The sequence below is a fragment of the Coloeus monedula genome (assembly GCF_965178545.1).
Source record: "Coloeus monedula genome assembly, chromosome: Z".
NCBI classification, from domain to species: domain Eukaryota; kingdom Metazoa; phylum Chordata; class Aves; order Passeriformes; family Corvidae; genus Coloeus; species Coloeus monedula.
In genome coordinates, this window is record NC_138822.1 from 51,238,889 (window position 1) to 51,258,847 (window position 19,959).

The 19,959-nt window shown below is 37.8% G+C and overlaps 1 protein-coding gene across 1 annotated transcript in view; it reads right to left on the bottom strand.

Moving 5' to 3' along the window:
- Nucleotides 1-4,061: 4,061 nt before the first annotated feature.
- The window catches only part of SLC44A1 (solute carrier family 44 member 1), a gene marked incomplete at both ends in the record, with an annotated part of 48,228 nt that continues 32,330 nt past the window's right edge, over nucleotides 4,062-19,959 (bottom strand). Inside the window, 9 exons of the mRNA XM_082301680.1 lie at nucleotides 4,062-4,214; nucleotides 5,484-5,765; nucleotides 7,346-7,582; nucleotides 9,302-9,439; nucleotides 10,501-10,584; nucleotides 11,026-11,182; nucleotides 16,098-16,263; nucleotides 18,232-18,418; nucleotides 19,446-19,573. Coding sequence (XP_082157806.1) covers nucleotides 4,062-4,214; nucleotides 5,484-5,765; nucleotides 7,346-7,582; nucleotides 9,302-9,439; nucleotides 10,501-10,584; nucleotides 11,026-11,182; nucleotides 16,098-16,263; nucleotides 18,232-18,418; nucleotides 19,446-19,573 — 1,532 coding nt within the window. The remainder of the gene's footprint in view (nucleotides 4,215-5,483; nucleotides 5,766-7,345; nucleotides 7,583-9,301; nucleotides 9,440-10,500; nucleotides 10,585-11,025; nucleotides 11,183-16,097; nucleotides 16,264-18,231; nucleotides 18,419-19,445; nucleotides 19,574-19,959) is intronic.

Sequence of the window (19,959 nt, forward strand, 5' to 3'; positions counted from 1 at the left end):
CTACTCCCCTTCCCATTCAGTCCAGGTGATACCCTGAATCATTGCCTCAGGAAGGTGAAAGGGAATGTGGTAAGATCAAGGTACAAAGGGAAGCTGACACTGACACTTGCCACTCCTTTACTCAGAGAGCAATATGGAAATAAGACTCAAAAGAACAATAACAAAAAAATATTCTGCAGGACTGGAAGAAGCAATAAAGATGACACGGTGCTGTTCAACTTCCAAACAGAAAAAATAACATGGAAAAAAAATTAACAATTTGAGGGATGGTATGCTTTTTGCCCTCTGAAACCTAGCTGGTCAGAGGCTATGATGCCGAAACCAAATGCTGGGAAGCAGTAATCTCAATGATTGTTTCTAAATCCAAACTGTCCAGCCTAAATCTCCAGTCTTTGAGCACTACTCAATTCAATGGACTTTCTGAGGAGATGATTTCTCTGTTTCAGCTGTCTCGTCTGCTCCTCTGCATTGTTATTCTCAGTGCAGCATCACTCTCTACTTAGTCTAGACTGCTTCCCACAAAGCAGACCATACACTGGCTTTAATAACCAACAATGAGAAAAAGTATTTAATCCATCACAGCTGGCAGACCCCAGTACCCCTACTGCCAAAATTTATATACGGGATTTACATGCCAAAATGTCCTCCCACTCCACTATCCACACTAGGAAGAGAAAGCAGAGTCTAAATTTGTCCTGAAAAGTTGTTTTTACAGAATTCTGTCTTCTGCTTATCTCTGTGCACAAGACAGAGCTGGAAGAGGGCAGCTTGTAGTTTGGTTGCAAATGAACTTCAAAGGACATTCAAAAGCTTTAAAGGGCCACTGTAAAGCCTGTGTGTGGATGAAATGCCTTTTTGACAGGACTGAAAAGCTCATCATGCTGGATATACACTCAAGAATGGTGCACACGTTTTTATTAAGAACTTTGTAATGATATAGATTTCTCACTTAAATGTTACAACTACCCATAGAAAAATGTTGCCTGTATCTTTTAAACACCATGTAAATAAACAAATTTATTTTTAAGACAGGATAAACTGCTATAAAAATGGTGCACAGTCAAGTCATACAAAAATACAAAATTTGTTACCAACTGCAGTCCCAGTTGCAATTACAGAGAAAAGTCCCCACCCAGGACTTCCAGTGAGCGAAGAACATAAACTTGCAGAGCCAGTCAGGGAAGAAATTTTTTATCAAAATGAGCAGAATACAAGGATTCTTTAATTAAGCACCTCCAATAACCTCCAAACATGATGAAAACTAGCTTCACTGGAAGCAACTGGGTACTTGATAAGACTTTTAGCCTTGAAAACCAGTTTCTAGGATTCATCTAAGCCAGTTTTTAAATTTGTGTTGCTGAACCCCTCTGATCTACACAAATACTGGTGCTGAGTGCCACTGCTGTCTTAGACACTGCAAGAATGTCTCCTTTCCACAAACGTAAGACTGCCCCACTGTTTCTTCTGGGCAAGTCTGACCTCTAACTTGCACTGAGAGGCCTCACTAGTGCTCCAGTTTAAATCCCTAGGCTGAAGCTATAGTCCAGTCAGCATTTACACAGATGTGTAAGTTACAACTTCCATACTTATAGAGCCCTCCTGATGCTAGTAGTTACAGATACAGTTCACTTAAATGAGTAAGTGCTTCCCAGACTGGATAATGCTCTTTGTCTCCCCAGCAGCTATCCTTTCCAAATATATCTTTAGTTTCATACCTTTTGAATAGTTTGGGATCTGTGATATGAAAAGTGTAAATTGTTTTAATTGGCTTACAGAAAAAAAATGTAACAAATTTAAGTTATCAAATGACTTCTGGAAGCAAAAGTGAAACATTTTACTATTGCCAAAAGATAAGAGCACTACTTAGCTACATGGTACTACATGATTTTTTAAACCTTCAGCAGCAATTTAAAAGTCTGATAGTCTGAAAGGAAGCACAGATAACTGCTTACTTACTAAACCTTGATAACACGAGTTGTGCATGTCTCTACCTAGACATACCTCTCCACTCCATCATAAAGCTTCTGTAGAAAGGCTCTTACTCTTTTTCAAAAGATTTTCTTGAATGGAGTGATTGAACCATTGAGGCATCATTATTTGTAGACAGCTTGTATTTAGTGCAATAATTTTAAAAATTCTGCTCTGAAATATTAACTTTACAATAACAAAAATAGTTTTCTTAAAAAAATGGTAACAAAAGGAATATATAGCATAGACAGATCATTAATTCTTAGCAAATACACTTAAGCATTTACCATTTCACTATGCTGAATAATTGAATATTAGCATTCATATCTGGTGAGCTTCCAGACTGAAAATAAATTTATGTATCTAATAATAATAAAAAAGCATGTTCTCGTGTCATTATTTAATAACTTCAGATAACTATCCTGGCAGTTTTACTTCCAAAGGAATGTTTCTCTGCCCTTTCTGGCTTTAGCCACCCTCTACAGTATGTACAAATATGGATCAAACAACAGGCAAGGAATGATCCCTGCTACCTCCCAGAGCTTTCTCATTAGATGAAATGAAGCATACAGTACTTTTTTATGTACAATAGTACAGTTCATCTCTCTTCCCATCCTCAGCATCTTTGTATCTAGTCATTAATTAATCACGAGTATGGCTAAGACTAAGCTTTAGCAATCTGTTATTTCAATTGCCTGTATGGAGAATCCATACCCTTCAAAGGAACACTGCTGAAGTGTGAAGGAGGCTACTGAACTCAAGGGGAGGATAGAGGGCAATGGGTATGAGGGGTAAGTAGGGTAAGCAGGAAGTTAATTGCATATAAAAATTATCTGTCCCCATTTTGTAGGTTCTGTTTAATAGGAGATGCAAGGGCTCCCACACACCTAAATACCTGAGGAGTTGGTTATTGTGATATCTGATACTGGTAAACAAAACTGTACCCTGACAGGGCTGTAAAGTAAAATAACTGCTTACAAACACATTTGAACTGGATGAATTCTTGCTGAAACCACCTATTGAAAATCTAAATTTGAGACTTTCCTTGATTTTAAGGTTTTCTGTATGTCACTGTCCCGAATTTAATGCAAATTTAAAATAAATTAAACAAGTAAAACTCTCAGCAGACTAGCAGTGTCATGGGAAATCTGTCTCTAAACCCAGTCATGATTTCAAATTATCTTTACAATGATACTTCCTCCAGATTTTAAAATATCGAGCAGATAAGAATCAACATTTCCATGACCACAACAAATAATTTAAGAAATGGAACAATGATAAAGCTGCTTGTAAAAGCCACCCGTATGAAAAGAGTACATGTTTCACAAAAATAATTGTTAAAAAAAGTTTTAAATCCCTGTTCCTTTTCTCTGATTTTGGCTGTATATTTATATATATATATATATATATGTATGTATGTATATATGTATATATATACTGTTTTGGAATGTCAATGGGTTCCAATATGGCTGGCTAGTTTCAAGATGAACTTGCTCCAGAGGCCTAGAAAACAAAGTCATACAGTACAGTCTTAGACAAATGCCAAAGGACAAGGAGAAACTGAATCAAAGGGGTCACTGGAAGCCATAAAGAAAGATGCATGAAAAGGTGGGGTTTTTTGTTGTGCCCTGATATGAGAACAGAACATCCTAAGTGTTTCCTCATCTCTGCTACTAAGATCTACTTTAAATACAACTGCACTTAGGGCATTTCACTTTAAGAAATAATTGTCATATCTAAGAAATATCTGCATTTCAAGGAAACTGAAGCAAAACAGTAAAGACTGTGTTTTTAAAAGAAGAGAAAAAAGTAATATTGATCTAAATTTCACACATACAATTTTGGGACTATGGGTACTACTGATACATAACAGACTCATGAATGATCCTATTCTAGATGTAACTGAGGCCATCTATCAGTACTTTGGGGAAAGGTATCAGAAATTTAACTGCTGTGTCCCATCGTTTTCAGGAAGTGAGAACCTAGTATTTCAACGTTAAATCAACTGGAGCTGAATGCCCAAAAATGGAAAACCACAAGGCCCAAACAGTTCCAAACAAGACAATCACATGAGCAGCAGAACTGGGAGTAATTCAGCAGGTGACTACTCCCATGCTGAGCCCCAAGTGCTCAGCATCTTCCCCAGCAGTCCCATGACAACTTTCAGCCAGTACCAGGCTCAAGAGCCGAGAAAAAAATTCCTCTAAGAATAAGACCTCCCTTGATTTGCAAGTACTTGGTTTGTGCTTTTACAGGGGGTGGGGGTAAATAAAGTTTTTTAACATCCAAGCTTTAGGCAGTCAAGTACAAAAGTATAAGTAGCAGCCTGTGCCAGCTCTGACAACAGCATGAGTGGAAAACCACTTAAGGTAAACCAATTATTTGAATTAAGAATTCAACATAAAATTTTGAACTGAATTTTTTGTACATATGACTAGAGAGTTTTCATACCCAATTCTCAGTCATTTTCATGACACATTTGCATCTATATAGCATTTAGGCTGCTTTGAAAATCCCAATGTTAGTGTCTGCTTGACCGGCTAGAATTACTCCCAGAAGAAAACAGTAAATGAGCATTGAATTAGTTTTTTATATGTATAAACACAGCAGCATTTAGGCATAAGCAAATCTAGAAATTGGTATGCCATAATGAAATAGCAAAACACGCAAAGCTACACATCTATCCAGTCTGTAGCAGGGACCCATTCCAGCTTAGTCAAAAAATGCTCATGCAACATGGCTTCACATACATTGTTGAAAAAATAAATTCTTCTGTTAGCATACACTTATTTAGATTCCATTTGGTTAAAAAATTATCCCCATGGTATAGAAATACGACCCCAAACACTCTGAGAAAGTGATGATGGAAAAATACTCTCTCTTACAAAGTCATAATGTACAATGACAAGTCATACCTTGCCCAGCCTGGCTCTCCATTATACGCTCTCTGTTCTCCACCTTCCAAACTTATCCTCCTATCTGTTATCTGTACCATATATAGTGTTCCTTATTCCAGGCTACTCAGACATGCAACGCCTTCCTAACAGGCACACCATTAGTAAAACAGGCTGCAGAAGCATAAATGATGCATTATTCACTGTCTGTGCATCTGACAGTGTGAGATGGAAAGAGCACACAAGAGACAAGCAACATAAGTAGTTGGCAATAAAACAAACAACTGGGAGAAATGTCATTTGAGCAGGTTGAAAGGAATCACTGTATCCAATTCCTTGGCACTGTGTAAGATAATTTGGTGAGGGCTTTAAATACCTGGTTTTACTTTGCAACAACGGATGCACTCAGTAGTGTTCTTCATTTCAGGCTTTTGTAGGGAATGTAAGATGAGCAAAAATTGTTCATCTCAGGGCAAAGGAGAGCCCAATGAATCTCAGAGCCGTCTTATTTTTAGACTATTCAGCAACTGAGGTGTCTGCATATACCACATATCGTGCACCACTAATCCTAATGAAATTATACTGCATTTGTTTCGTATGAGACAGTTCCTTTCATCTTACTTTTACAGGAGATGGTCTCAGCTGTGACAAAAACTCTGCCATCCAGGTGATAGGCAAGCTCACAAACAGAAAAAGCAGAACATCTTGAGTGATACAGAGAACAAAAACTTCTCCTGAAGAAGTGCAGTCAGTAAAGACAAAGAGGGAGAAGAAGTAAAAGTGAAACTCTTGGAGGATCGCCACCTCCTCATCTGCACCTACCATTGGTTTTAGCTCTCTGCCCTCAGCTCCACCTCCCCGGCCAGCTTCTTTCATAGATTTCCTACTATTCTCCACAAACTCCTGAAAAACAGTAATGAAATGACAAGTGCTTTCATAGAGCAGACTCCAAACATCAAATCTCAAGACAGAACTTCAAGATGTAACTACTCAAAATATGCAGGCAGTTTGCATCTCCCACTTCTCTTGCTTAGACTTGACCATGAAGTATCAAAAAAGCCTGCCAAACAGCCACAAAGGCCTCCCTCACTTAATTCTGGAAGCCAGACAAATATTTGCCTTGTGTGCTCTTACAACTTTCACATTTACCATGCAATGCTCTCCTTTATGGGGAAAGAAGGTAAAAGCCTGGTTTTCAAAAAAAACAAAAAACAAGCCAAAACCAAACAAAAAATAAACCATAACAACAAAACCCCCAAACAAACCAGAATCCCATTTACGGCCTTGTATACTGTGCATAATGTTAGAACTCCATTAAACAAAAGGACTTGGAGGTAATTACTTGCAAGGTTTGGGTGATTTCCCTAACTTTCCTCAATACAACCTCTTACATTTTTCACCAAATCACAATCTCCTTTTCATGAAAATTAGAAAAGGTGCTAATTCAATTTTAAGCAATTTTTTTCTCCTAAAGGCAAGAATTCTGCAGAAAATGTCAGCAAACTTTAGCTGCTGGGGTTCTCTGATATTGACTGCTGACTAAAGAAACCCACAATGCTTTTAGAATTTATCAGCACTTTCTTCTGATAGAACATGCTGCATTTTACTGTTACTCTTTGTTAAGAAGCAACCCATCAGCTGCCACTTTTTTATTATATATTTTAGATTCTGTAGGGGTTTACAAAAAATTTAGCACTAATTCTTGGCATGGTTTTCCCACAGTAATAAAAAAAAAAAATTATGCTAGGAAGTCAGGAGATTCTTCTTCTAGCCTACATGAGGGTACATTTTACAGAGACATTCTACAGCTGCCACTTAAAAACACTGTCAAGAAATTTCCTACTCAACAACAAAGTGAAGGGCTTGAGAAGCAGAATTTTTACATCTTGGTTTCTAGTTAGAGTGAACAGAAAACAACATGGAACAAAAATAAACAAAATTAAATGGCCTTGCAAAAAGCCTTGACAAAGCATGTAGGCTCCAGGACAGAACATAAAGCCTGGTGTTTCTATGTGTGACAGAGTCACACAAATTCTGGTTTGTGTCTGTACAAAAACTCCACTGTGGTCACTCTATCTATGTGTGAGGTAGAATAGTCTGTTATTTTTTTCTCTCTCAATCCAAAGAGAGGTCCTTCTTGGGAAAGTACAAAACCCAAATTTTCTTCCCTTAGTTTTGCTTCTTTCTATTTTGCACTGTGGCATTTACAAGACATGATACCCAATAGTATGATTCTGCAAGCTGACTGCTCATCTAACAGCTAGCAAATAAAAGCCAATACCACAGGAAGGAAGCATCCTTCCTTATTTGATGCTTATCAGATTACACTGTCTCCTGATCAAGCCATAAACAAGATGGCAAGGTAAAAATATCAAACAACCAAAAAATCCCCATATTGAACTCAGCTAGTGCATTCATTCCACTGTCAAAATACCTATTTTATGGAACCAGATCCTTAGACTTTGAGAGTAAGGGAAACTTACCATGAGAACTTTATCCATGTAGAATTCCCTGCCAGGGCTCCCATCATTGTATTTTGTATCGATGGCAAAACATAAGAAAAGGACATCAACAACCATTTCATAAATGGAAAGGAAGCAGTGAGCAACCAGGAATGCAAAGAGGCAGACAATGATGAGTGGCAGCACCCAGATGGTGTAATCTCGTTGGTAATTCAGCAACATAATGCCGGCCAAACCTGTGCTGCAGACAATCAGGACCTGAAGAAGAAAATGGTAGGCAACTCTAATGGCAGAAGCCTTTTGATATTTTTTGTTTGGTTTATTTTTTTTAAGGCAATATGCTTCTTGGTCTGCCAGGGTTAGAATTAGAGGTTACACATGGTAGGTAACAAGATCTTTACCTCCTTTACCTCCTACCATGTCCCTCGGGGTAAATGACATTTAATTCATTTTTCAGCAGGTTCAAGTCAATTGTTACACATCCTTCAGCACAAGGATTATTTTTCAGAGCAGATTACATTTATATTCTGCTGTCATTGTTCTAGTGTTATACAATATTCCTGTAAAAAATAACTTTATCCTGTCAATTATATAAACCCCACAACCTGATGCAGCGCATCAGCTAACATGCAGTTGGGTTTTTTATTTGGGGTGGAGGGAGAAAGTCAGGTATAAGGAGGATGGTATGTTTTTCATTTTGCTAGTGGAACAACTTTCAAGCTTGTTTAATATCTAACTCCCCTCCATACAGGAGCAAGTAGATCAGAATTCACATGAGGCACTTCATGTAATAGTCTCCACAGAACTACGCTATGTGTGAGGCCCTAACATATATTCCACTGGGTACCAGTGTGGTTTTGGCAAAAATAAAAGGACTAATTGGCCACTTAACTTTTTGAACATTTCTGAATTTATTATTATGAACTGCAACTAAACACAAAATCATTACATAGGTCAGCTTTTATGAAAACACCACATTGAACTGGTAGAGGAGATGCTGATTGCGTAGCATTGTTACAGCTGATACTAATTTTTATATGCACTGTTCATTTGAACACTTCTGTCACTGGCACATTTTTCTAATAATCTGAGACTTCTTTTCAGGGAGGTGTTTCCTAACATTTTTCAGATACCTCAGTAAAACTTTGTTATGTAATTTCAGGTTCTCTCAAGCACCTTTATCTCCCTAATGTGTTTATTCCTTCTCACATCTTACTCACTTAATTACTGGATTCAAAGTTCAGCCTGCTGTACTCTGATTTAACAGAAGTAGAGGAATGCAATAAGGAATACAGATCAGTCCAACCAGTGTCCAAATACTTAGGCACAGGTGATTTAAGAAGACTGGTATTAATTGTTTCAGTAAATTATGGCACTTCAAAGGATAGAAATAATTCACTGGATTACGTTTCCATACAGTCTATCTCCATCAGCTGGAGACCCAAGAGGCTGACTGACTGAAGAAATTATTCTAGTCTCTTTTTAATTCTCAGAGTAGAACTAACTTAGTTGCTTAAGCTGGCAGTTCCTCTTAGCAGGCTTCTGTACTCTTCCAGTCCAATTTTGTCACCCCAATAAAGGGTGGTCAATAATATGTCAAATTTTCAACATAAACCTGAAGAAACCTTCCTAAACAGAATTTAAAAGAAAAGCTTCCTTTCCTTGCAATTCTGTCTTAACCACAAAATCAAAACCTTAGAACTTCTAATCACTTTTCTCTTGACTCCCTAAAAAAATAATGGAAAAGATGTCATAAGCTTCAGCTATTCCTCTCTAGCCACTTTTACTAAGTTTAAGTGGGTCATCTGCTTATGCTCCCTATCCTGAATAGTCCCTTCCTAATAGGATGCTGCTAGATGTGATAAAGTGCACACTAAGAAACAGGATTTTTAAGGCATTTTGCATTAGGGTTCAAGCCATTGCTAAAGAAAGATTGCTTCTACGTAGGTCTGTAACAACTGGATGCAGCAGACATACCTTTCCTAGAAACAGCATAAAATCCCCAACTGTGTTTATGGCAGCCACTCGCAAAGCATTTTCCACTAGGATAACAAAGGCATCCTTTGCTGAGGTGCAGAAATTGGTGCTGTTGATAGCTGTGGCTGTATACGCATTCTGAGAAAAGGAGATTGAAGATTTGTTCATAGAATGATCAGGTATTTCAGATAGAGGGTGGGGAAGGTGAGGGGGAAGATACAGCTTCTGAGTAAGTCACATTCATCATATGATTTTAATGAACCAAAATTCCCTTGAGAGTTGTTGAATCAAGCAATATGAACCAGCTGACAGAAGATTATATGAGGTAAAGAATTACTATTCTTCTCCTCCCTTGCTCATAATTTATGCATTAACTAGTTTGTTCAAAAAAACTCATTAAACAGAATTTGCAATTTCTCTGCAGGAGGTGGTGAACGGTAGCATAGCTACAGAAATTAAATAGTTCCAAAAAAGAAATCTGGAAATATAAAAGAATTTGAGTGTCATACAAGTCAACCAAGATAATTTCTAGATACTCAACTAGACTGCATTTAAGGTTAGTGAGGACAGTTTTCAAGGATTACATTGAGGGGTTTAAAATGCTTTCTTATGATTTTATTTTCTACATTTCCACAAGCAAAAAAAATTAACAACAGTGAAACAGATATTACCAAGGTATTTATGTACATATGTAAGAGGTGGAACTACAGGCTCATAAACCCACTTTTACAAAGGGTCTTTTATAAGGACCAGCTAGTATGTTGCATTTTGCAATTCTTTTTCCCCTTTGGAGACAATGATGACAATTTGATGTTTTGTATAGTTCTTACACTGTGGGAATCTTAAATATTACACCTAGCAAAGCTTAATTCTCGTCTCACTGCAAAAATATTTTGAAACTCAGAGGCAGTTTGAACGAGACATAAGAGGGAATGTCTCCAACCACTAAATACATTGTTATAAAGTTTAGATACCATGTTCATAAAGATGAATATTGGCTATTTTTAGTTTTTGTTTACATTCCAAAGGTCAGTGTAGTGTTTTGCAGTATAATTTCAGTAATGGAGACAAGACTGAAGTATTTTCATTCAAGTTCAGGTCCAAAGTACAAGACATTATGTGCTGGCATCAGACTGCACTCTGAGAATATATATACTAGTACCAGCCCTTACATAAAATTTAAATATTGAAAATCTTACCTGATTTAAGTATGTCAGGCACTTTTCTAGACACCAAAGGCAGCAGATGCAGGCTTTAAGCATACAGCGAGCACAAGCATTTTCCTAGAAAAGCACAGAATGTGGGAAAACATAGATAAAGAGTTTTTATGGAAAAATATTCCCTGGTGTTTCAGTAACTGATATTCAGCCCACTAACTTAAGCAATCTGTATCAGTCCCATGGTCCTATAAAGTCTAAATTTTCATATTCATAGGATGGTTTGGGTTGGAAGGAACTCCCAACACCACCAGGCAGGGACACCTTTCACTAGGCCAGGTTGCTCAAAGCCTCATCCAATGTGACTCAGAACACTTCCAGGGGTGGGGTATCCACAACTTCTCTGGGTAACCTGTTCTAGTGTCTCACCACCCTGATAGTGAAGAATTTATTCTTACCCTTGATCTATTCCAAAAGAAGACTTCCAACCTCCCACATTGACTAAACAAACAGTTAAACATGTCAGGCCTTGAGTTTTGGTAAGAAAATGGAATCTATGTCTCTTACTTTTCCTTTGAGTTGTGTGTGAATATACATGAGAATCATTCGTGGTATCTTCACTAGTGTGATAATGAAAGACCCCTTTGCTACTGTTCCTAGGTGGTAACAAACAAGGCGATTAACAGATGCCAGAATAGGAGTAAATGGCAGATTTCTTTTCTCCCTGTTGAAAAGAGAAAAAAAATGAAGCAGAATGATCAGTATTTATGTGAAATCATCTACAAGTGCTACAAATTCTTAATAAAACAATGTGGGAAAGGAATATATTATCCTCATACTAGCTTTCAGGATATATTGCTTACTCCACCCTGACAATCTGTGTAACTCGCAGGTTTTTCTCTAATGCAGAAGTAGGACTAGGATAAGGAATCAGTATGTCATACTGTCAGAGACTGAAATTTTTTTTGCTTAGGACTTACTGCCTATTATAGCAAAACTGTATAACAAAAGCTGCCTGGAAGACCACCACACCCTCCATGAGCCTCCTGACTGAGGCCTGGACTGCAAGTTGATGGAGATAAGATAAAGTGACTCAAGTCTGGGCTTCGGGAAAAGAATACATTCACAGGAGGGTTAAGCCTCATCTTCACCTGGTGGAGACCACAGCCCCAGGGCTATCAGCTGCCAGTCTCCCACAGACAGTCACACCAAGGGAGGGCGGAGAGAGGCTTTGGGTGTGTGGTGAAAAAGCCTCTAGTCAAAGGCCGTGAATTCCCATCCTCTGCTGTGCAGACCAGCTCAGATGTGGGGCCCTTCACCCCGGGATAGCCAGATCTACGGACACTCATGTGAATGACAGCAGCGGGGGTGTCATGGCCCATCAAAGCCTCCACCACAGCACTGCAACACGATGCAACAGATCCATAGTGTTGCAAGGGACAGTGTCAAACTTGTCCTCCCCACGGGAGGCACCTGGGCTTTCCCACCTGGCCCAAAAAGTATAGAATCCATTGGACTATACTTTTTGGGGTGCAGCAGGGGACCCTAAGCACAAAGAAGATCAGATGGAGGGAAGTCACAAGACATCATTGGGACCCTTGGAAGGATGATATGCTTCTACCTAACCCATGTCACTCTCCCTGCCCCACCCCTGCTCTTTTTCGATTTCTTTCTCTCTTTATTTTCTCTCTTTGCCTCTTTTACAATTAAATAAAATATATCAAGTTTTTTTTGGCACCAACATCTAACCTCCTTTGGTTTTAATCAAGTTTTGAGGTGTATTTCAAACCTTTCTGGGTTTGATCTGCTTTATTCACAGAGACTTAGTTTTCTTTGCTCTTCTGTGTTTAAATCTATTCATAACACATATGAGTAGTGTGGTGGTGCATCCCATTTGTCCCTTCCTGCTTTGGGCTGCACTGTGATCTCAGAAATGCTTGTTAGGCCTCAGTCTTGACAAAGAGCACCTGGGCTCAGCTCCTCAAACTTATCAGAAACATGGTCTGCTCCCAGGAACTTGTCCTGTCTAACAAGCTCCTGTTTTTAAACAGCCTTGTAAACTTTCTTTTTTGTGACTAAATAACAACCTAGGAAGAACAACATTTCTGTTATTGAACTTTCAAAGAAAATTGCAGACCTGAATTGTGGCCAGGATGGAGAATTACTATCACTGAAGCCAGTTCTCTTGCAACCCCACAGACTCCTGGACTGCAGTGGGCTGTCACCAGCACCTCCCTCTGAATGGGGCCTCTCTGAGCCAGTGAACCCTCAAGTTTGTGATACTCAGAGGACCAATGTCAAATGCTGCTGACAGAACCTGGGCTGACATCCCACTGCTCAAGCCTCAACCCTTTGCCTGTTGAGAAGGTGCAAAGGCATCCAGCGTGAGCACTTCCCTGAACTTGAAAGGAATTATTTTTACTGATCTATACCCTGTACATACAAGTGTGAGTGTGAACGGACTACAGCAAATGTACTATGAATGTTAGATTGCTAAGTAAGTCAAGTCTATAACTGAGTTACTGTTGTGCTCACAGTAAATTCTATAGACTCTTCTGGAAAATTGGTTAAATTAGGGTATTGATTAAGTGATGCTAAGTTTAAGTGCTGTTAAAATCTTTAGGCCTAAACTGTTGGTCAAGTCTGGGGTTGAAAGAGGCAAGAGGGTCCACTCTTGTGACTCAGTGGGAGGGTCTCCCTTACTCCTTTTTATCCTTATCCTTTCTCATCCTTAACCTTTTTCCATCCCCAGCTTCCACATAAATAATCTTAGGTTTAGTTTTAGATCAATTGATTTTAGATTTTAATCCTACTTTTCCTCTGTGTGCTTTAACCATCTACTAAGAAGTAGAGTGAATCTTGTCAATGAACTGTCACACTTTCACTTTTATACTAACCTGTTTTTGCCAATACCTTTGCCAGTGATTCTCTGAGCAACTGAAAATACTCATTGGTGACAGGTAGTCTTACTAGCAGCTGGCTTCATTACCACTGTTAACAACTGGCAGTTCCTGTAAAGTTACATTGGATGGTGTGCAATTCAAAACCTTCTGAAACAGTAAGAAACTGTGCTAATACATTTTTAGGTAAACTTGCCTTCTCCCCTCTTGTTTCATTGGAGATCTTTGTGTGGACTTTGGAGAGGATATTACTAATTGATCACCTACAGTCTTTTCTCAGATTTTTTGTATTTCTGATTTAGCTATTATGTCCTCAAGGTACCAAGTGTTGAGCCTTAAAACAAGTTATTTAATGCAATGTAGCTATAATATTTTTAATTTATCAGATAAATACTTTCACAGTTTGAAGCCACTTTTCTACCAAGAAACTCACTTATATGTCTCTCTCAAAGAACAGCACTACTAAACATTTAAAGAATGGCTCTTCTTCTTTATTAGAAATAAGAGCATGATAATAAGCATATTAACAAACATGTGCTAACATTCAAAAAATAAAGGATCTCCCCAGCTTCAGAAAGATGCAAATTTCATTCAGAAAAGATAATAAAAGTAGGTTCTTCATTCCATGAAACTAATACCTGCATAACATAATCTGAGACGTTAATGATTAAAATAGGTTTACCCTGTATGTTCTCTCAACTAACTTTCAGGGGAAGACAAATTTTACTCCCTGTTGGGCACAATCACAAAAATGGCTTGAGTCTTATGCCCAGGCAACCCAAACACTTTCTCATGTTCAGGGCAAAGTCTGTCTTGCAAAACACTTTGAGGCCTTTTATTGCCTGAGTTGAAAGGAATCCATCTGGCTAAGGTGAATGAGCAGTGAACACATATAAAACATTTCTCCATGGATAACCTCATCTCATTTGATTTGGGAAGCTGCTCATATGCAAAATAATGGGTAAGTGCAAATTAATGCCTTTTCCATTTTTACAAGTCACTTTTCAAATTATGATTGCACCTTAAAATGCAAAAAGAAGATAAGAGCAAAGAGAAATGAGTATTTACTAACTTAAAATAAAATTGCTGTTATGGAATTATAGAGTATGGAAAAAATAAAATTCATTCACCCTCAGGTGATAGGAAATACATAAACTTACAGGTGAAGCATACATGTTCCTAAGCAATCTATTTAAATGCAGAGTTATTCTCTTCCCTCTGTATTTTCCTCATTCCATACTCAATCTAGTTTAATTATTCACAAGATTACATCCCTGTAACATCTTGTAATAATTTCATAGATGTATTTCACTGGTATACTGGAGAACTTCATCATTAAGAAAATAACAAAATTTCTGACAGCACAGTAAATTGATTCCTTGCTTTTGATACTATTTTAAAGAGTAGGGCAGAAAAGGAGTAAAATGTAGTTCAGATAACAGCCTCAATTAAAAAGACAAACCAATTAAATATTTGTGATCTGAATCATGCACTTGAAAAATATCTGCATACATTATTCAAAAACTGATACACATCTTAGTCCACAAACATAGCAATGAAATATGGAGCTTTAAAATTTTACAAGAATTTTTACTTGTATACGATCTTGTCAGAATCTATATGTAAACAATGAATCTAATAAGATCTTAAGTAATCTCATGAAAGAAAGATTAATGAAGATTAGTGAAGCACTGTAAATAATTTAAAAGGCACTGTTTTGCAATTAAAATAATAATCAATTGCTTTCATTATTTTTTAACCTCTACAGATCTTACCAGCATTAATTATTAGCAAAACAGATGACCTTCCAGGCACATCCTACTTTGTAAACAACCACCCATCTCTGTAGAATGTGCACAGGTTACAAGGCAAATAAGACTTCAAGTCTTATATGTCAAGAACACCATCTATAACTGGCAAAACAGATATTTCAGGACTTCACATGATTTAAAAAGAGTCAAGGCAATTTAACTGTTCCCCAGCTTTCACAATGGATACAAGTATTCTCCCCAAAACCTCTGCCCCTCATTATTTCTGCTAAGTCAATGTGTAGGCTACTGTCTTGGGGTGACTTGATGTTGTATTCCCTATCGCTGCACTATGCCCAGAAATTAGCATATATGCCTTTCTATGCCTTTAAACTGAGCCTGAGAGGGGAGAGAGAAAAGTGTACTTTTCCAAAGCAGTTTGTTTTCATGTTCTGAGGACACAGAGATAAAACCTGTCTGCTTCTGCAGAGCGAGGGTGGGGAAGCAGCCTGCTTGCTTTCCAGCCAGCTTTCGGTCAGTTTTTCAGCTCCTTTTCCTCTGGAGAGCTGAACTTTTGTTTTCCTTTTCATTTTTTTCCTTTTTCTCTGCTGGACTCTTTCAACATCAGAATACATTGGGAGAACTTTCCACCAAGGCCTTGGCCCTGGAGGTGGGCTCACCACCCCATCCCAGCTCCAAGGAGAGGGAGAGAGAGACTACGGAAGGACTCTGAAATTTTCCCAGGTTTTTCTCTCCACAGCGAGAGGTTTTATCATTTAGCATTATTATTCTTTTCCTGTGTGTTTGTTAAATAGTTTTTATCTCTTTCACTTTCCTTCGAGGAAAATTCAACTATTCCAGAACCTGGTGGGGGAGGGGTGGTTTGTAACCTGCCTTCTCTCAGAGGATATATTTCTAAATTTGGCCAAACCGACACAAATTTAGTGGTGCCCAGTGTGGCTCATGATAGAGCTATCAAAGTTATCCTTACCTTGTAAAATAGTATGTCACAACAGCCCCTGCTACTGTCATCTGCTGACAGGCTAGGATAAACTCACTGATCCAGATGAGTCCCACTATGTGGTACCACCACATGTATTTCAAAGGACCTGCCATCTGAAATTCAACAAATCCTTCTTCATTTGGGACAGGACTACCTAGAAATAAATGAGGGTAAAAAAGTAATTGATGCTTACATCACCTGATAAAGAAGGAAGCATACGGTTCATAACCAGTTACAGCAGAAACCCTCCAGTTTCTACTCATAGTTTTAAATGTCATGTTCAGGAAGACTGTTCTTAAGAAAGACAGAGTTTTTGAGACAATACAGTAAGTATAATGGTATTGGGAAAAAAAAAAACACTAAAAAAATTTCCACAACTAACCACCATCTTATAGCAAAAATTCATATAGTTAAACATAATGGAAGTCTACTTCAGTCATTCTTAAATTGAGTTAGCTGCTTTATCAGTATTATTCATACAGCAGGAATCAGTATCAGCTCTTTACATCTAGATGTCAACATTAACAATCACTTTTGTTTTCCTTACAGTAAGTTTTTGTAGCTTTAAAGCTATTAACAGACATACGGAACAGCCTTAGAAATTCTAAATATATGATTTCATATATTCAAGAATGCACTGACTCTTTCTCTAATATGAATCATGTACAGAGACTGACAGCATGTCAGAACACTCCTAGGATAAGGTCTATTTCAATGTGTCAATGCACAGTGAGATATTTCGTCTTATACAACAGTCACATGAACAGCTGATGAGATTCAGAAAAACACTGCAAGTAACTTTATGTGCATAAAGTGCATACCTTGAAAAACAATTGTTTTGACTTAGCACTCACAGCACATTATCCACGTTCCTAGTTATGTTTTTATACTTACATATAAAATCAATGTTTTCTTGTGAATAAGTTAACTATTGAAATCTGGTTTCAGTGAACAAGGATTTGGCCTTATTTGCACAAATATTTTGTTTGAGTGCATATAAACTAAAAAGATAAATAAGTTTTTGCAGAATCAAGGCCAGTTGAAGGGTTCTACCAGTTACCTGTAAAATCAGACTACATTCTGCTACAAATTTAGTGCCTGTGCAGTGGTCTGATTCAGAAAGTGAAGCACAGGGCTGAGATTTTCAGTGGCGACCATTTTCTGCACACAGCACAGCGTGCAATGAAAACTAAAAATTTCAGCAGTAATGAGAACAAGAACACATGAATTCTATTGCCTCCAACCCTTGCTAAGAACTCAGGATATGAAAAATACTTACCTTGTATTACTGTGAAATAGCTTCATGACTTGAAACACTGCTACTTTTGGATCAGTAGTAAACAACACATTTCAAAATTTTAAGGTATTTATGAATGACAGCCTCTGTTATCTACAATATACTGCAAAATAATACACTTTTTAAAAAGCATCTGCTATGTTTCTCTGCTGAAATAACTAAGATTTGGACCTATAGGATTGATTAATTCTAGACGCTCTTGTCAGACCCTGAATACAAATAAAGCTTTCACCTTCGATGTACTGAAGAGCAGGCAGAATTAAGAGTACATTGGTTGCTCTCTGAATAGAGTGTACAAACAGCAGAAAAATCTCCCTAATGATTCTGGAATAATACTGGACACCTAAGTTACAAACAACTGAAAACTAATTCCACAATATTTACATTGTGGGAGACAGTAATTGTGTGCAATGGCCCTTCCCTTACTGTGTACTCATCTGTGTGAGTACTGCCAACAACACTTGGTGATATTAGCTCCAAGATTATGCTGTCTTTAATTTGTACGTGTAAAATTTGAGGGAATTATTTGAAAAATTGCTACAGCAGTTTTATTAATAGAGTCTCATGGTTTGCAGCAAACCAGCTTGCATCAAATCAAAAAGCCACACACAAAAAGCATCACACACAAAGTACCATGCTGGGAATGCACACTAAAATGCACAATAACTTTCTTGAAACAAGTGCTGTGAAGTCAGTGAAGTAGACAGGAATAGAAGCACAAGTGGGCTTTTTTCCTTGAGATTCCCAAATGCTTTTTAGCCAACTCTGCTTGAAATAATACAAAACCAAAGTGAAATGTATTTAAAATAAGTGACAGCTGCTTACCTGTAGTACCAAGAAAAAGCAGGACTGCAATCCAGTATGTCCAGAAGAGGATAAGCACAAAGAATGTCCAAAATGGCTGGAAGACTAACAGCGGCAGGTGAATGAAGACCTTGCCGGCCACGTGGAACAAGGCAATGGTGAGAGCTACTCTTTTGCGCATAATTAACATAATTAAGAACAAGATAACCTAGAGGGGGAAGTTTTCAAATCACATTTTAGAGTACTGAAGCAGAATCAAGCTATTCTTTTGCATAGCAAGGATATTCAAACACACTAAATTAACAGATACTCTACCTAGAAGATCACAAGATCAAAATGTAAAACCTCTATCAGCTTCCTCTAGTGATAAATTATTTTCCAAATTATACTTTTGGGGAATTCCATTCTCATAATTATGTATTTGGAATCATCATCAGCCTCAAGCTGATTAGATAAGACCAGGTTCTATCCTCAGTTATGTTTCACAAAACAGTGAAATTGGCAAGTTTTAGCAGAAAGGTAATTTAAAATTTATATTTGACTATGGTGTGGTGATCTTACAGGATGTATGTATATATGTGTGTAATAACATAGGGACTAAAAATCTAGGAGAGGGAACAGAGAGGAACTTTTGGATTAGGATGTGAAAAAAGAAGAAAACAGGGAGTCTACAATTCCTGTGAAATTAGTCAAACATTGTCAGTTTTTGGTAGTAAATTCAGTGACTCTGAAATGACCAGCAAGGCCCAAAAAAAGATAAATTGGTCCAATAATCAGTGTTATTATTTCAGTTCACAACGACTTGAGAACAACTTCTTTCAGAAGTAGGCTAAGGATTTTTAAGTACTCTGAGATGACTGAGTACCTCTGAACTGAGAACCTAAGAAAAATCTCTTTGGATTGGCAGTCCAATATCATACCTATTCTTGGAAGTCCCTGTGGACATTTTACAGTAGATGAGAGTAGCTGCAGGGTTAGAAAGTCTCTCCTGACTCAAAATCAGATATTAGAGAACTGTTCCTAGAAAATCTCCCCTGACTCATATTTAGGTATTAGAGAACAGTTCCTGAAAGTTAAAAAAATAACATAATGAAAGAAAAACACTTCAACAGAAATTGTGGCAGAAATAAACTGTTCAAAAATGTGTGCAATACAATGCTTTCACCTGAATAAAAAAACAGAGACCAACAGGAAGACAAGAACAAGAAAATGATGCAGTCATTAGCAAACCATACCGTGAAGACTGTAGCTGCAATGGCATAGATCAAGAGAGCCTGAAGATTGTCTTTGGCTATTTGAGTCTCAAGAGCACTGGCAGATAGTTGTTGTTTAGCATAAAGCCACCACAGGACTCCTGTACCACCTGCGTTTTAGTGAGAAAACAGAAAGGATAAACGAATGATACATCTTCTGTGTGACACAGTCATGCTACCTAGTCCCAGAGAAATGAAACAGTTCTTTCATTTTAAGTCTAGTCTGGTACTGAACACTCAAGAGCAGTGATGCTCAACCCAACAGGAACCTGAGAGGAGGGAGAAGTACTTAGCTGTCATCTGTTGCCCTCTTCTCAGGTGAATCAACTCTTTTCACAGTCTCACCACACTATGACCACTTAAGAGACTTGCAGAACCTTGATTCTGTGTTCTAGGGTAAACTGCATGGAAGAATTACTTCATGGGGAGCCCTAACAATGAATAGCACAGCTCCCACTAGACAGGTAAGAGAGGAACAAAAGGAAGAATAAATAGT